Below are 19,283 nucleotides of genomic sequence, written 5' to 3'. Positions count from 1 at the left end.
TCCTTCATCCCTAAAGCTATTTTCTAGTTCTTGACTATATTCTTCAATACTTTGCCCAAATTTCTGCATAATCACACCTGTAGACCCCCTTTCCCTCTGTTTTCCTCTCATGAAAATTATTAATGCCTCTGTGAACTGGGTACCTGATGCTTCTGTCTGTAAGGCACCCCCTTCTGCCACTGGTCTATTGGGCTGTAGATGTGTCAATAATTCCTGAAAAAGTCCGGGGGACATTTTCATTCTACATAATTCTTCCCCGTCCGCCCAGACCCCAGCATGAGTCTGCATGATTTGTTGTATATACTGCGCAAATCGGATAGGATATTGAGTGGGATCAGGCGCATTATGCAGGAGGGACATACCCTCAGCAGGGGACCAAGGAAAGTATTGTCTGGTCTGATGATATCTGGTGTTCATTACCCCATCAGCACCAGGTTCCCTAAAGGGTCTTGGTACTACCCTAACAGGGGCAAGTACAGCGCCATATCTAGGTGTACCACAGGCTAGGCAATCATTTCTCCAATCTGGATTTTGTTGTCCACAGTGTGAACATTCCCATCCTCCTACCCCACCAAGATTGGGATACAAGGCTGGAAATTGTTTTCCTCCTTCTGCTCTTCCAGATGGTACAAATGATTGGGCTTTTGGATCTAGGTAAGGTGGCGGGATTATGTCACAACTTTTTCCCTTCCCCATGATCCATTTGGAAGTGTCTGGATCGTACTTCCAATTCTCCTCTTTAGCTGTTTTTGAGACCTCTATCATACAATGTATGATTTCTTCCCACCCATTGTCTTTGATAATTCCACCTCGTTCTTTACTCAGTTTTTCCCATTCTGTACTGAACATAAGTGCTTCTGAAATTCCCAATTTTTCTCTTACCCTCCTAATCTGCCTTCTGACTATCTTTCCACATCTTTCCTGTATGATATCTGCTGCTTCCACTTGTCCTAAGACGGTTTTTGTCTGTTTATTTCCCATTTTTCTTTTCAATATTAGCTATGACTACCCTAGGTGACGTTTGGACAACCACTTCCTCTGTTGGTGGCGTCTCGTTGCCTTCTCTCCTAAGGAGCTAAAATATTGAAGGGCTGATCTGCTCCATTCTTTCTAATGTGCAGAATAAACTTGATTCCTACAATGCACGCAAACAGGATCAGCAACACCAAACAGATCACAAAACTCTCAGTCTCAGATATCATACTTGTCCCAGGCTCATGAAACCGCGTCCTGGGCTCATTCTATCAAACCTTATCCAGAAATGAAGGAGGTTTAAGCACTTAATAAGAGTCAAGCATGGGCGGAGAAGAAGAACGCAACCACATGACCCAGTTAGGCTGACTTCCATGTATAAGGCTTATACCCCAACTATTTCGGCTTATTTTTCTACGCACTTTTGCTCTTCTTTCACAACATACCACAACCTTCACACTGTTCACACACTGCCAGGGACAGGACTCATAAGTCTATACAATATGGTAACCCGAGTTTTATAGGTATCTACTCACTACTAGACTAACCCAGCGTGACACGGCTCATAGAGATCTTTCGGATAATACAGGGCAGATAAAAGAGAACTAATAATGTCTCTTACCTGGCCAGGTTTTTCAGTTCATTTGCCGTCCATTATCCCAGATCTCCGTTGTCCGTATCCGCAGGTAAATCTCGAGCAAATACTCTCACCTCAGGTCCCTGTTCAGGCGCCAGAGTAATGTTAAGTCCTTCTCAGTCCCTGGCTTTCTAGAGGTAGGGATCCCATAGAAATGACACGCAGCACAAAGGTTGTGTGATCATATACAGGGGAAGCCCAGGAGCGCGTCTGAGCTCACTGAGCTCTACCCCTCCTTTATAAAAAGAGTTAGACATTTTACAGACATGCGTACAAGCGCTCATATTGCACATTCCTTTACAAGCAGATCTATACTATGATAAGGCACAGCTTCTAGTTATGTAGGTAAAAGGTTACAACACAGAAGGAATGCGTCCATAAAAGGAAATGTCAACTTTGCTTAAGTTATCTTGAAATAAGCCAGCTGTTTCAGGAGAAAGACACAATGGATTCTTTCAGTCTGATCTCCACAAAGGGGTAGTAGTCCCATCAGACAATGGCTGTGTTTAGTAGTAAAATAAAAACCCTTACAGAACATACAACATATAACATACAGTACATAACATACAACATACAGTACATACACATAACATACATCACATAACAGAGTACATACTTACCAAACACCTAGTCCCCGAAGCCCTTGATTCTCCTGTAATAAGAATAACATAATAAACCAAGATATACTTACCTTTCTGCTGTAGTCCAGTTAATAACGAGTGTCATTCGACGATCTCCAGTGTAGAACAGTGACGTCGTGCGATGTCAGCGCCCTACAGGGGCCCCGCGATGAACTGACAGCGGGAGATCTTCCACGATGTATATCCCTCCACGGCGTCCAGGAGAGAGGTCACCTAAGTTCATTCTCTCGCTGGCAACGCTGTGTGGGAAAATTCCCACGCAGCATTGCCGTAAAGGGAGAGAATGAACTCAGGTAACCTCTTCAGCGATGCACTGCAGGAGCCATTATCTTCAATCAGTGCATGGTGGGAGGCCCTATAGAGCAGTGACATCACCCAATGTCGCTGTTCTATAGGGGAGATAGTCGTGGGACACTCGCGATTAAATGGACTGCATCAGACAGGGAGTATACAGTTGTTTTTGCAGGAGTTCGATGGCTTCGGGGAATTAGGAGTGGGTGTAAGTATGGTGAAATTAATAATATTAAAATACGTTTTTCTTGCTGTTTTTTTTTTTTTAAAACTCTTTCACTACTATAGAATTAGTTATGGATAGATGTCTTATTGACGCCTCTCCATTACTAACCGGGCTTAATGTCACCTAACACTACAAAGGTGACATTAACCCTTTATTACCCCATATGCAACCACTACAGGGCAGTGGGAAGAGAGAGGCTAAGTGCTGGAATTGGCACATCTTATAGATGCGCCATTTCTGGGGCGCCTGGGAGCTGGTATTTGTAACCAGGGGGTGCCAATATCCATGGCCCATCTCTAAGCTATGAATATCAGCCCGCAGCTGTCCGCATAGCCTTTCTGGCTATTAATTATAGGGGGACCCCACGCCATTTTTTTTTTTAGCCAGTAAAGGCTAAATATACAGCTGCTGGCTGATAGTCATAGCCTGGGAAGATCCATGGGTACTAACCCCTTCTCAGGCTATAAACATCGGTCCCCGGCCATTTTTGTGTACCATTTTATTATGTTTATTACTAAACACCGGGCTTGCTATTATCTATCTCTATCTATCTATTGATCTATCTTTATAGATAGATATATCTATAGATAGATAGATATATCTATAGATAGATAGATTGATCTATAGATAGAGCTATAGATATAGATAGATAGAGCTATAGATAGATAGAGCTATAGATAGAGCTATAGATAGAGCTATAGATAGAGCTATAGATAGAGCTATAGATAGAGCTATAGATAGATAGAGCTATAGATAGATAGAGCTATAGATAGATAGAGCTATAGATAGATAGAGCTATAGATAGATAGAGCTATAGATAGATAGAGATATAGATAGATAGAGATATAGATAGATATAGAGCTATAGATAGATAGAGCTATAGATAGATAGATCTATAGGTGTTTTCTGTCGAGAGGAAGAATCTGCACAGAAAATTACAAAGGCAAATCTGCACATACCCTCAAACTCCTGCAGATGTTGTCCTTGGTGGGATTTGAACCCAGTACTCTAGTGCTGCAGTGCTAACCACTGAGCCACCGTGCACCCCAGCCCTGCAAAAAATGTAGTGCTAACCACTGAGCCACCCTCCACTCCAGCCCTGGAAATCTGCAGTGCTAACCACTGAGCCACCGCGCCCATTTATTATACGTTTATACCGTACAGTTAATTTTTATTCTTTAGGTGATTATAGAACTGCTTTAGAAAGACTAAAGGAACTGAATTTTCCGATGCTTAACCCCTTCCCGACCTTTGACGCAGCGTATGCGTCATGAAAACCTGTGCCAATCCGACCTGTGATGCAGCATATGCGTCATGGTCGGATCGTGCTCCTGCAGGCTGGGTGAAAGGGTTAACTGTAATTTCACCCAAACTGCAGGGACCGGGGGAGTGGTACTTGAGCCCGGGGGGGGGTTTGGCTTCGCCCTTCCCCCCGTGGCTATGATCGCTCTGATTGGCTGTTGAAAGTGACGTTTCACTTTCAACCAGAGCGATAGTAATATTTCACCAATGAAAATTGGTGAAATATTACAATCCAGCCATGGCCGATGCTGCAATAGCATCAGCCATGGCTGGAGATCGCGATCTGCCCCCCGCCACCGACCTCCTCCCCACCGTCCTCCGTCCTGTCATCTGCTGTTCTCCGTCCTGTCATCTGCTGTCCTCCACTCCCCCCGCCCTCCTGTCCGCTACCCCCGCAGTCCAATCCCCCGCAGTCCAATCCCCCCCCCCCCCGCTGTCCGATCCCTCCCCTCATACTTACCAACCTCCGGTGTCCGTCCATCTGCTCCATGGGTGCCGCCATCTTCCAAAATGGCGGGCGCATGCGCGGTGCGCCCGCTGAATCTGCCGGCTGGCAGATTCGTTCCAGGTACATTTTGATCGTTGTGATAGGTTCTATCACAGCGATCAAAATAAAAAAAATAATAAATAACCCCCCCTTTATCACCCCCATAGGTAGGGACAATAATAAAATAAAGAAAACATATTTACTTTTATTTTTCCACTAGGGTTAGGGTTACAATTAGGGTTAGAATTGGGCTATGTGCACACTGTGCGGATTTGGCTGCGGATCCACAGCGGATTGGCCGCTGCGGATTCGTAGCAGTTTTCTGGCTAGGGTTAGAATTAGGCTTTGTGCACACGGTGCGGATTTGACTGCGGATCCGCAGCGGTTTGGTCACTGCGGATTCGTAGCAGTTTTCCATCACGTTTACAGTACCATGTAAACCTATGGAAAACCAAATCCGCTGTGCCCATGGTGCGGAAAATACCACGCGGAAAAGCTGCGTTGTATTTTCTGCACTAAATTCTTTGTGTGGATTCCACAGCGTTTTACACCTGTTCCTCAATAGGAATCCGCAGGTGAAATCCGCACAAAAAACACTGGATATCCGTGGTAAATCCACAGTGCGCTTTACCTGTGGATTTTTCAAAAACTGTGCAGAAAAATCATCACACGAATCCGCAACGTGGGCACATAGCCTTAGGATTAGGGTTGGAATTAGAGTTAGGGCTGGAAATAGGGTTAAGATTAGGGTTCGGGTTCGGGGTCTGTTGGGGTTAGGGCTGTGGTTAGGGTTATGGATAGGGTTAGTGGTGTGTTGGGGCTAGTGTTGGAGTTAGAATTGAGGGGTTTCCACTGTTTTGGCACATCAGGGGTCTCCAAACGCAACATGGCGCCACCATTGATTCCAGCCAATCTTGCGTTCAAAAAGTCAAATGGTGCTCCCTCCCTTCCGAGCCCCGACGTGCGCCCAATCAGTGGTTTACCCCCACATATGGAGTAACAGCATACTCAGGAAAAATTGCACAACAACTCTGGGGGTCTAATTTCTTGTGTTACCCTTGGGAAAATAAAAAAATGGGGGCTAAAAACTTATTTTTGAGGGAAAAAAAAAAGATTTTCTATTTTCACGGCTCTGCGTTATAAATTTCTGTGAAGCACTTGGGGGTTCAAAGTGCTCACGGCACATCTAGATTAGTTCCATGGCAGGTCTAGTTTCAAAAATGGGGTCACATGTGGGGGAGCTCCAATATTTAGGCACACAGTGGCTCTCCAAACGCGACATGGTGTCCGCTAACGATTGGAGCTAATTTTTCATTCAAAAGTCAAATGGCGCTCCTTCCCTTCCGAGCCTTGCCGTCTGCACAAACAGTGGTTTGTGACCACATATGAGGTATCGGTGTACTCAGGAGAAATTGACCAACACATTTTAGGATCCATTTTATCCTGTTGCCCATGTGAAAATGAAAAAATTGAGGCTAAAAGAAATTTTTTGTGAAAAAAAAAAAAAGTACTTTTTCATTTTTACGGATCAATTTGGGAAGCACCTGGGGGTTCAAAGTGCTCACTATGCATCTAGATAAGCTCCTTGGGGGGTTTAGTTTCCAAAATGGGGTCACTTGTGGGGGAGCTCCAATGTTTAGGCACACAGGGGCTCTCCAAACGCGACATGGTGTCCGCTAAAGATTGGAGACAATTTTTCATTGAAAAATTCAAATGGCGCTCCTTCCATTCTAAGCCCTGTCGTGCGCCCAAACAGTGGTTCCCCCCACATATGGGGTATTGGCGTACTCAGGACAAATTGTACTATAACTTTTGGGGTCCAGTTTCTCCTTTTACCCTTGGGAAAATAAAAAAATTGTTGCTAAAAGATCATTTTTTTGACTAAAAAGTTAAATATTCATTTTTTTCCCTCCATGTTGCTTCTGCTGCTGTGAAGCACCTGAAGGGTTAATAAACTTCTTGAATGTGGTTTTGAGCACCTTGAGGGGTGCAGTTTTTAGAATGGTGTCACATTTGGGTATTTTCAGCCATATAGACCCCTCAAATTGACTTAAAATGTGAGGTGGTCCCTAAAAAAATAGTTTTGTAAATTTCGTTGTAAAAATGAGAAATCGCTGGTCAACTTTTAACCCTTATAACTTCCTAGCAAAAACAAATGTTTCCAAAATTGTGCTGATGTAAAGTAAACATGTGGGAAATGTTGTTTATGAACTATTTTGTGTCACATAACTCTCTCAATTAACAGAATAAAAAAAAAAAATTTGAAAATTGCGAAATTTCTATTTTTTTCACAAATAAACGCAAAAATTATCAACCTAAATTTACCACTAACATGAAGCCCAATATGTCATTAAAAAACAATCTCAGAACCGCTAGGATCCGTTGAAGCGTTCCAGAGTTATTACCTCATAAAGGGACACTGGTCAGAATTGCAAAAAACGGCCAGGTCATTAACGCTGGGTCATGAAGGGGTTAAGGAGGTTGGGTTATATTAAAAAGGTTGTCCAAGATTGGAGAACGTGGCCTTTTTCTTCCAGAAACAGCGCCACACCTGTCCATTTGCTGTATCTGGCATAGCTGCTGTGTTCATTCATGTGACCTGCCGTGCGGCAGTAGCAAACACCGCCTAGAGGCAGGCGGAGTGGGGGTTTTGGATCCAAGAGTTTCTGATCCTAGACAAAGTCCAGAATTCTAGCACCTAATATTGAAAATTAGATTAATTGTAGGTTCCTATAAAACTTATTCTCTACGCTGCAAAATCACCCATAAATGAGCGTTGTCAGGTGTGAAACCTGCGGATATCTCTGCAGAATATATGGACATGCTGAAGAGCTCCAAACCCACAGCGCTGGTGAATTTGTGCTGCTGTTCTTCTCTGCAAGTGGGTGAATGAGAATTTCCACATGCTAATCTGCGTTTTGGCTCGGTGGGAACATACCCTTACATTCATCATATTTGATAACGAAAAGTCCACAATGACATTCTTGCTTTAGTCTGAGCCTGACGCTTGCTTTGTTATAGTAGGTTACCACAGTGAATACCTGCTGAACATTTAGGCCGGTTATGTTATTTTTAATTTTTCTATGGCCGATCAATCATTTTTACTTCTAGCAACTAACTACAAAGCGTCTTGAAATGATTTTTCTGCTTCTTTTTTTCCACGGACTTTTCATTTCTTTTCTGATAGTTAAGAAAAGAAATGATAAAAGCGATGGAGAAAAGTCCATTATTTTGTGCGGTCTACCGGCTGCTGCCTGTCATTATCTGGTAAACACGGAGTCATTTCTTCTGAAAGGTGAATGTATTACTTATAAAAACACTGTGTCAGTGACGGGAGAAGTATTCCTTGTCCCAGCGTAGGGCTTCTCTGTACAGTCAAGACTGTTGTGCTGTAGAATATCTAAGCTAGAACATTTGCGGCTTCTCCTTATTGACCACCCTGTTTCATTATGCAACAATAACAATTATCTTGAGGGGGTAAATAACATTTATTTGCCAGATTTTCTTTTGTAGTGTCATGACAGATTGTAATACAGATTTCGGAAAGTAAACTTGAAAGTTAAGGTTCCCATACGCATCAGAGCAATGTCGGGCATTACCTCCTATCCTTTTTTGTGTTCTCAGCCAACTTATGTTTATTGGGCCTCTCAAATCTCCCCTGACCAGAAAATAGAGCATGTAAAAGTGTACCTGTTACTATCTTAAGGCTAAGTACACACTAGTTTTGTTGGAGAAAAACGAGTTACACTAGGTATGAATAAAGTGAAAAAAAGTTCAAATTTTATTAGAAATACACATAGTATAAGCTAAACATTAGACATAAATGGAGTACAATGGTACATGTGCAAAGATAATACATAAAAGTAACCAGAAAGCCCTCCAATAACCCAAGTCACTTGGAGCCTATCACTCCATATATAAAGTGCGTATGCATAGTATAGGGGCACAGAAAAAAAGAGTATCCTGCCAAATAAGAGTCTATCTAGTACCACAATGGGAAGATAATTATTTCATAGGGAATTGGCAGTAACTCAGTGCAGACCAATCTATATCTAAAGTGCATATGCATAGTATAAGAGCACAAGGCAATAAGTGTTCTGCCAAACAAAACCCTATCCAGCGCCGCAGTAGGAAGATAAGTGCTTCGTGGGGAGTTGGCAGTCACTTACCGCTGACAGGGGTACGCTGACAGCCCCTTGGGGGGCTTTTAATTGCACATCTGTCCCAGGACCCTCCAACCCCTGTCAGCGGTAAGTGACTGCCAACTCCCCACGAAGCACTTATCTTCCTACTGCGGCGCTGGATAGGCTTTTGTTTGGCAGAACACTTATTGCCTTGTGCTCTTATACTATGCATATGCACTTTAGATATAGATTGGTCTGCACTGAGTTACTGCCAATTCCCTATGAAATAATTATCTTCCCATTGTGGTACTAGATAGACTCTTATTTGGCAGGATACTCTTTTTCTGTGCCCCTATACTATGCATACGCACTTTATATATGGAGTGATAGGCTCCAAGTGACTTGGGTTATTGGAGGGCTTTCTGGTTACTTTTATGTATTATCTTTGCACATGTACCATTGTACTCCATTTATGTCTAATGTTTAGCTTATACTATGTGTATTTCTAATAAAATTTGAACTTTTTTTCACTTTATTCATACCTAGTGTAACTCGTTTTTCTCCAGTTATAACATATTGCTTTGAGTAGGTATACTTTCTTTTGCTATATGGGCTTATTATAGCCCTTGTTTCTGACTTAAATATGTCAGAGAGGTTTTTGTGGCTACTAAGTACACACTAGGCATTTTTCCTGCTTTTTTTTTTCTGCAGCAAAACCTGCACTCTTGGCAGAAAAGAAGCAGCGTCAAAAATGCATGTTTTGGTGCCGGTTTTCAGGATCCTAAAGTTCAGCTTTGCTTCCACCACAGAAACATGAACACGTCACCAATAAAAGACATATATGTTAAAGGGAACCTGTCACCCCCAAAATTGAAGGTGAGCTGAGCCCACCAGCATCAGGGGCTTATCTACAGCATTCTGTTATGCTGTAGATAAGCCCCGATGTATCCTAAAAGATGAGAAAAAGAGGTTAGATTATACTCACCCAGGGGCGGTCCCGGTCCGGTCCGATGGGTGTCGCGGTCCGGTCCGGCACCTCCTATCTTCATCAGATGACGTCCTCTTCTTGTCTTCACACTGCGGCTCCGGCGCAGGTGTACTTTGTCTGCTCTGTTGAGGGCAGAGCAAAGTACTGCAGTGCGAAGGTGCTGGGCCTCTGACCTTTCCCGGCGCCTGCGCACTGCAGTACTTTGCTCTGCCCTCAACAGGGAAGACAACGTACGCCTGCGCCGGAGCCACAGCGTGAAGACAAGAAGAGGACGTCATCGTAAGAATATGAGGCCCCGGACAGAACCGCAGCGGGAATGCCACTGGGTGAGTATAATCTAACCTCTTTTTCTCATCTTTTAGGATACATCGGGGGCTTATCTACAGCATTCCAGAATGCTGTAGATAAGCCCCTGATGCTGGTGGGCTTAGCTCACCTTCGATTTTGGGGGTGACAGGTTCCCTTTAATGAAAAAATACAAGTGTAACAGCTGAGGGAGGTGAATTGGTCTGGAATAATTTACCTAAGACACTGGCAGTGCATTGAGTTTGTAGGACACCATTTAACTTTCACACTTTGGTCAGCCATTGATTTGCTCAGGCATTGTGCAATCTCACACCATGGTCAGCCACAGACATTATTCGATCTCATACCCTGGTCAGCCAGTGTTTAATTTGTACACATCACTAATTTAATTCAGCTGTACTAATCCAAACTGCCATCTCGGGTGATCAAGATAAGATGGTAAGCCTGGAAAAGTAACAAAAATAAATGGGTTTTCATATACTGCTGTACTTGCTTTTTTTCATTATCCATTGCTTTCAATGGGAGAAAAACCCTGAGCATTTCACTTCTTTCAGCATTTTTTTCAATGTCCAAAAAACAATGCATAGCACACAATGCTGATGACAAAAAAAAGTGTGTGCATGAGATTTCTGAAATCTCATAGGCTTTGCTGGTACTGTAAAAAGCAGCTGAAAATTAGGGTAAAAAACAACAAAAACGCCCTGTGTAAACTTGGCTTTATAGAATAAACGTTTGTGTGTATATATGAGGAATAACACTGTATACGGCTGTTATATGATTTACATCTTGCATTTTCCCTCTATTTTTCAGTTATTTCAGAGCTATAGGTTGGATACCACCTCTAATATTTTTCATACACCGTACACATACAGTTGTGGCAAAAGTATTGACACCCCTGCAATTCTGTCAGATAATACTCAGTTTCTTCCTGAAAATGATTGCAAACAGAAATTATTTGTTATTATTATCTTCATTTAATTTGTCTTAAATGAAAAAACACAAAAAGAATTGTCCTAAAGCCAAATTGGATATAATTCCACACCAAACATAAAAAAGGGGGTGGACAAATGTATTGGCACTGTTTGAAAAATCATGTGATGCTTCTCTAATTTGTGTAATTAACAGCACCTGTAACTTACCTGTGGCACCTAACAGGTGTTGGCAATAACTAAATCACACTTGCAGCCAGTTGACATGGATTAAAGTTGACTCAACCTCTGTCCTGTGTCCTTGTGTGTACCACATTGAGCATGGAGTAAAGAAAGAAAACCAAAGAACTGCCTGAGGACTTGAGAAACCAAATTGTGAGGAAGCATGAGCAATCTCAAGGCTACAAGTCCATCTCCAAAGACCTGAATGTTCCTGTGTCTACCGTGCGCAGTGTCATCAAGAAGTTTAAAGCCCATGGCACTGTGGCTAACCTCCTTAGATGTGGACGGAAAAGAAAAATTGACAAGAGATTTCAACGCAAGATTGTGCGAATGTTGGATAAAGAACCTCGACTAACATCCAAACAAGTTCAAGCTGCCCTGCAGTCCGAGGGTACCACAGTGTCAACCCGTACTATCCGTCGGCGTCTGAATGAAAAGGGACTGTATGGTAGGAGACCCAGGAAGACCCCACTTCTTACCCTGAGACATAAAAAAGCCAGGCTGGAGTTTGCCAAAACTTACCTGAAAAAGCCTAAAACATTTTGGAAGAATGTTCTCTGGTCAGATGAGACAAAAGTAAAGCTTTTTGGGCAAAGGCATCAACATAGAGTTTACAGGAGAAAAAAAGAGGCATTCAAAGAAAAGAACACGGTCCCTACAGTCAAACATGGCGAAGGTTCCCTGATGTTTTGGGGTTGCTTTGCTTTCTCTGGCACTGGACTGCTTGACCGTGTGCATGGCATTATGAAGTCTGAAGACTACCAACAAATTTTGCAGCATAATGTAGGGCCCAGTGTGAGAAAGCTGGGTCTCCCTCAGAGGTCATGGGTGTTCCAGCAGGACAATGACCCAAAACACACTTCAAAAAGCACTAGAAAATGGTTTGAGAGAAAGCACTGGAGACTTCTAAGGTGGCCAGCAATGAGTCCAGACCTGAATCCCATAGAGCACCTGTGGAGAGATCTAAAAATGGCAGTTTGGAGAAGGCACCCTTCAAATATCAGGGACTTGGAGCAGTTTGCTAAAGAAGAATGGTCTAAAATTCCAGCAGAGCATTGTAAGAAACTCATTGATGGTTACCGGAAGCGGTTGGTCGCAGTTATTTTGGCTAAAGGTTGTGCAACCAAGTATTAGGCTGAGGGTGCCAATACTTTTGTCTGGCCCATTTTTGGAGTTTTGTGTGAAATGATCAATGTTTTGCTTTTTGCTTCATTCTCTTTTGTGTTTTTTCATTTAAGACAAATTAAATGAAGATAATAATACCAAAGAATTTGTGATTGCAATCATTTCCAGGAAAAAACTGAGTATTATCTGACAGAATTGCAGGCGTGTCAATACTTTTGGCCACAACTGTAGATATGAGTGGACATTATACAGCGTACCGAGCTGTGTGACTGTCCAGAAATACTTCAAGCAATGAGCCACCCGCCTGTCCTTAAACATACAGTATTTTGCCATTAACCCTTTCTTCTCCTTTTTCTTTGCTCTTGAGCAGAGGTAATGGTATGTCCTCGCACAGTGACCATCTCAGTATTATTCCTCAGTGAAGCCCTAGTCGGCTGGATTCCCCCTTCATTACTGCACTGGGCCATTGATTTGCTGTAGCTTTCAGTATTAGGGCTCATACTCACGTGAAATACGGCCGAGTCTCGCATGTTAAAACCCAGCTCTGCCGCCGGCACTCCAGAGAGGAGCGTGCGGCCGCATAGCAATACATGGAGCTGCACGCTCCGCTCCCAAGTGCCGGTGGCAGAGCCGGGTGTTACCATGCGAGACTCGGCCGTATTTCACGCAAGGCAGTATGAGCCCTAAGAGAGTGATTAAAAACTGTAGATGATAATCTCCTCGATAAATGGGACTTTCTACACACAATTCTGGCACAGTCAGACGGCCATATTACTTGTGCGAAGATCTCATCTCATTCCTCGGACCGGCCGACGGCTCTTCTGACTGGAGCGTGACCGCATGTATTTCTATGCAGCAGTCACTCTCCGGTCAGGAGAGCCGACGTCCAGTCCGAGGATTGAGATGAGATCTTCGCACAGGTAATACGGCCTTGTGAATGGGCCCTTATGCTCCTTGGAAGGAAGGCTTGTAGTCCTCCTGAATCTCAAAGGTTTTAGCACAATGCTCTCCTTCCAATTATTACTGATAAATTATGGCTTTCTGGTAGGATGGTATTTTATAAAGGCGTGTTGCACCACTCCTCCCCCGTTGTTGTGCGCGCTCCATTAGCGCAGCTCATACCTTTGATCCGCTTTGCCAATTAACTTGTGCCCTGTGCTCCCCGTAATTTATGTTTAGCTTAATAAGTTCAGGAGGAGAACGCGTCACTTTGGCCTGAACACTCCGCTCTCTTTATTAAAACTTCTTCTCCCTTCGTCCTTTTTCGTTCTGCTTCTGTTAATGTGTTTTTTTAGTTTATGGCACCCTGGAAAAATGATCATGTTGTGTGTTGTGTATGTCGTGCAAAGCGCCTTATAGGGCCTATTTAATGGCTATAAAAATAGATGTTTAATATCCATGTGTTTCTACTTCATCTGTTTTACTAGGTGTTTGCAGTTCTCTTCCGTGCCCTGACAGTGCTGCACACTGCCTCTTTATTTCTGCCTCGGCCTCAGCTTTTATGTCGCCATTTATTTTCCTTTTTTTATGCTTTTCCTACACAGCCCCCTATTTAATCTGCTAGCATGTAACATTTTAACTGGATTGGGGCCATTCAGTTTCTATAAAAATGACAGAGCTTCAGCGTGTTTTACCTTTCCCTGAGTGTTTTGACATGCAGGGTTCCTCGCACGCTCCAGCCTTTTTTATTATGCAGAAATAAAAGCCCTTTTTTATTATTATTTTAACTTGTATACACTGTTTACCATCATCCTTCTGGTACCATGAATAGGTCATTGTTAGGATCCGGCTTTTTAACTTGCTTTGTTCACAGGTTTATTATTTTTTAAATCTTGCAATGTTGACTTGACAAGTCTGGTTCGGATACATCAGAGCTGATATTGTGGGAAAGCTTTTTGTGATAAACAAGTCCTTTCTTATTTTTGTCTGGCTTTTGACTATGTAAATAGCTTATGCATTGGGATATTGATATAAATGTACGCATTTTAATTAAAAATCTCATTGAAATCAAACTTCGGTTGTACATGTAGTTTTTCAGGTGTTTGGCTTGTTTACGGCCCATACAGGGCAATCTTATTTTTGGAGCAGCCTATAAATAATCTGATCTACTGGTCATATCAGTCGCTCATCTAATAGGTTTCTAATCTGTTTTTCAATATTATCCTACTGGGAATAGATGCCATTAAGGTTAGGTGTTTTCCTGAAAAAGATCTTTAGGGTTTATTCACACTAGTGATGAGCGAACGTGCTCAGATAACGTGTTAGACAGCCGCAACACTGTTAGGCAATCCCTGACATGTCTTTTGACTGTCAAACAGCACCAAATCATGCAGCCGCGGGGACTCGGACATAATATATGAACACGACAAAGGCACTCGGATAACAGCTCACAAAACAGCCGAGCATGCTCACACAACAGCCGAGCATGCTCACACAACAGCCGAACATGCTCGCACAACAGCCGAGCATGCTCGCACAACAGCCGTGCATGCTCGCACAACAGCCGAGCGGGCTCGCCCAACAGCCGAGCGGGCTCGCCCAACAGCCGAGCGGGCTCGCCCAACAGCCGAGCGGGCTCGCCCAACAGCCGAGCGGGCTCGCCCAACAGCCGAGCGGGCTCCCCCAACAGCCGAGCGGGCTCCCCAACAGCCGAGCGGGCTCCCCCAACAGCCGAGCGGGCTCCCCCAACAGCCGAGCGGGCTCCCCCAACAGCCGAGCGGGCTCCCCCAACAGCCGAGCGGGCTCCCCCAACAGCCGAGCGGGCTCCCCCAACAGCCGAGCGGGCTCCCCCAACAGCCGAGCAGGCTCACCCAACAGCCGAGCAGGCTCACCCAACAGCCGAGCAGGCTCACCCAACAGCCGAGCAGGCTCACACAACAGCCGAGCAGGCTCACACAACAGCCGAGCATTCTCTCATTACACGTTCACTCATCACTTGTTCACACCTGTCTGGATTTGCAATCGTTGGGCTCCATTCGCCCTGTAGAGGCGACCTTTTGTCCTCTGTTGGGCAGATATACACCTGTAGAGCTTTTCCATGGTATTGAATGACACGTTGGACTGGCTATTTCCTGCAAAGGTGTAATGTAAAGTTGCATACTGCTTGCCTACCATTGAAGTGTTTCCTGGTATTTAATGTATAAGCGGAGCTCTGACAACCGGATGTCCATGTTCACATAAGTGTCCATCACATGATCATGGCAGATTTATATTCAGTAGGTTCCTATTGAAAAAAAATGCAAGCACAGCTCTTGGTGACCATGAAAACCAAAGTTTCCATTGTTTTGATAAACTGCAGTATTCTAAAGGGAATCTGTCATTAACTTCTTGCTTCTCCATCTGAGAGCAGCATGATGTATGTACAGAGACCCTGATTCCAGCAATGTATCACTTACTTGGCTGCTTCTTGTAGGTTTGAGAAAATCGCTTTGCCTGCTGCAGATTTGCCAAACATTTCTCTGAATGCTGAGTTTTGTATAACCCACCACTGATTGGCAGTAGTGATGAGCGAGCGTGCTCGGGTGATAACAGAGTGTCTTTGGTGTGCTCAAAAAATGAGTCCCCGCTGCTGCAACACATGTGGGGATTGGCTAACAAACGAACAATCCCTGCATGTGTTGTGGCTGTCTACAGATGCAAGACATGCAGGCGCAGGCACTTGAACGTGTTTTCTGAACACACCAAAGACACTCCGTTATCACACGAGCGTGCTCAGATAACACCTTATCACTAATTGGCTGCTTTCTGAGTGCACTGTGCATAGGCACAAAGCTGTCAATCATTGGTGGGGCGGGGTTATACAGAGCTCATGAATCTAGAGGACTGCATGGCAGCAGGTTTACTAGTCCTCTAGTGATAATGTACTGCTGATAAAACAGTGATATTATGAAAACTACATCAAGCAGCCCAGTAAGTGGCTCATCACTGGAATCGGGGTCTCTACATTAAGCAGCTTTCAGATTAAATGGCAGACGCCTAGTGACCGTTTCCCTTTAAATTAATTAAATATACAGACTCAGTTCAGGAGGCCTCCTAGAGGGAGGATGATGATGTAGCATAAGGGCGCTGTTTTGCCCTTTACATGTATTCCATGAAGCATTTCATCATGTTAGACTAAGCCAGCTAGGTTTCCTAATGCGTCGGTCCGCTGAGATATGAAGCTCCTGTGCTTCTCCATTGCGGTTACCTACAGTATATCTCTCATGCAAATAACTTCCCTCCTTACAGGCCATTAACTCAGGATGAAATTGCACGGAGACGGGAACTCGCAAGACAGAAGCACGCTGAAAAGATGGCAATCAATCAGGGAGCGGAGCCGGCTCCCTCCAGCAGCGAATGCCAAGTGCCTGTAAACAGTGAGAGCACCAGAGGCAAGTGTCTGTCCTTACCACTCTATTCACTTTTCTCTGCTAGAGGCTTAAGTGATTTCAGTGTAATTTTCTGATCCCTGAATGTTCCTACCATACAGGCAGCAATTACACATCATTACAAGCCACACAAGTTGCTAACAGTCATTTACACCAGTCTACAGACAACATAATTACCAACAAATTAGCCATTTAGGTGGTGCGAGGTGGACGTGGTTAGCGATCAGCTTATTTATGGCCTGCTCCTACCAACTTCTTTACATCCGCCTGTCAATCTTAGCTGCTTTACTGATCGAAGGACCGCTGAGTCCTAAATACAACAGCTCAATAAAAAAGTTACTGACAGCATGAAGATTTTATTCCATTTCCTGTGCAGCCATCGGTGTACACTGGATTAGTTCTATAGATGCCGCATTTATGCGTTTGAGGTTTTTCTCACTTTCATTCAAAATTGTTAATTCATTGGATCCTGCTCTTTGCATATACAGTTCAATTGTCATGTCCTATAATAAATGCTTTTCCGAGTTATTCAGAAATAGTGGTAAGTTAGAGACTGTCGCCCATAAAACTCAAACTGAACACTTTAGACATTCATGTAGAAGACTTGGCCCCTATAAATATCTTACTTGTTACCCTCTCAAGTTAATATCCTTTGCTCTTCCCCTTATGATGATTGGCAGTGCCCCTTTGGAGTGACGAGCTAAATCCCCAGCTCTGCATGCACTGACACTGCTGTAGCCGAAAGCAGCCACAGTGTGTGATGTGTTCTCATCCCGCTCCTGTGTGCAGCGGCCGCTTGCTGCACACAGTATCACAGCAGCTGGCAGCCAATACTCACAGGGGAGAGGGAGATGAGAACATGCACATACAGACACTGTGCGCATTCTCATCTCCTCCTGTTAGCATTCTCTGGCCGCTGTTTTGTGATCATTTGTGCAGCAAGCAGCTGCTGCACACAGGAGAAGGATGAGACCGCACCTGCACACATTGACACTACGTGTGCTCTCGGCTCCTGCAGTGTCAGTGCTTGCAGGGCTGCGGATTTAGATCAGGCATCACTCCAAAGCGAGCACTGTCAATCATCATAATCATTTATTTACGTTAGAAAAAGGTTTTTATATAAAACGACGTTAGTAAAATTGACAGTATGATCAAAATCACAATATGATTTTTATAGTGGCTAAGTCCCCTATACCAATGTATAGATAATTCAATTAGAATTTTGGGTGTGGAAGATTCCCTTCAAGGCTATCACATAGGTTAATTAGTTTTAAATGGTGGACAGTAAATACGTTTGGTTCTCGTTATGCTGGAGATGACAGCTTCAAAGTATTCTTGTACCCAGTTCTCCCAGAACATGGAGAGAATGACTGTCTTATTCAGGGCATGGTGAGAGCTGTAGAATCAGAGCCCCCATAGGTGGATGGTCACAAGCACTGATCTGGTGAGAATTCGAGCTGTAGAGCATTTTGTCTACAACTGTAAATTATGTGGCCGTCTTAAATTACAGCAATGGTAGAGTCACATCATCATCTCTGTTGGGATAATGTTTTGTTCTTCCTTTGACTTACCCTGCAGCTAGTCATTGCATTGAGTACTTTGATATATTAGGGCATTGCTTACTTTCCCACATTGGTAGGGCATTAAATTGGTCTGGGCATTGTTTGCCTGCCCACATTGATAGGGCATTAAATTGGTCTGGGCATTGTTTGCCTGCCCACATTGATAGGGCATTAAATTGGTCTGGGCATTGTTTACTTTCCCACATTGGTAGTGCATTGAATTGATCTGGGCATTATTTACTTTTCATACATTGGTAGGGCATTGAATTGATCTGGCATTGTTTAGTATCCCACATTGGTAGGGCATTGAATTAGTCGGGCATTGTTTACTTTCCCACATTGGTAGTGCATTGAATTGATCTGGGCATTATTTACTTTTCATACATTGGTAGGGCATTGAATTGATCTGGCATTGTTTAGTATCCCACATTGGTAGGGCATTGAATTAGTCGGGCATTGTTTACTTTCCCACATTGATAGGGTATTGAATTGGTCTGGGCATTATTTACTTTCCCACATTGGTAAGGCATTGAATTGATCTGGGCATTGTTTACTTTCCCACATTGGTAAGGCATTGAAATGGCCAGGCATTGTTTACTTTCCCACATTGGTAGGGCATTGAATTGGTCAGGCATTGTTTACTTTCCCACATTGGTAGGGCATTGAATTGGACTGGCATGGTTTACCTTAACACACATCACTACTGTAATTTAGTTAACCCTTACTGACCGAACCAATTTTGTACTTAATGACCAAGCCCATTTTTACAATTCAGACCACTGTCACTTTGAGCTTACAGTATATCTCTGGAACGCTTCAACAGATCCCACTGATTCTGAGAGAGTTTTTTTTGTGACACATTGTACATGTTTGTGGTAAAATTTCTGAAAAAAACGGAAATTTGGCAAAAATTTAGAACATTTTGCAATTTTCAAACTTTTAATTTTGTGTCCTTAAATCAGTGTCATCGCACAAAATAGTTAATAAATAACATTTCGCACATGTCTACTTTAGATCAGCACAATTTTGGAAACATTTTTTTTATAGGAAGTTATAAGGGTGAAAAGTTGACCAGCGATTTCTCATTTTTCCAACTAAATTTAC

At 43.4% G+C, this 19,283-nt stretch overlaps 1 protein-coding gene across 3 annotated transcripts in view; it reads left to right on the top strand.

The window, feature by feature from the left end:
• Positions 1 to 19,283, top strand: part of EFL1 (elongation factor like GTPase 1) — a 381,827-nt gene that overhangs the window by 94,384 nt on the left and 268,160 nt on the right. For all 3 annotated transcript variants that reach the window (XM_077263620.1, XM_077263621.1, XM_077263622.1), the window contains exon 13: positions 16,478 to 16,620. In XM_077263620.1, the coding sequence (XP_077119735.1) occupies positions 16,478 to 16,620 (143 nt within the window). The remainder of the gene's footprint in view (positions 1 to 16,477; positions 16,621 to 19,283) is intronic.

Source organism: Ranitomeya variabilis, chromosome 5 (genome assembly GCF_051348905.1).
Source record: "Ranitomeya variabilis isolate aRanVar5 chromosome 5, aRanVar5.hap1, whole genome shotgun sequence".
Taxonomy (NCBI): domain Eukaryota; kingdom Metazoa; phylum Chordata; class Amphibia; order Anura; family Dendrobatidae; genus Ranitomeya; species Ranitomeya variabilis.
This window is presented reverse-complemented; position numbering and strand designations above follow the sequence as displayed.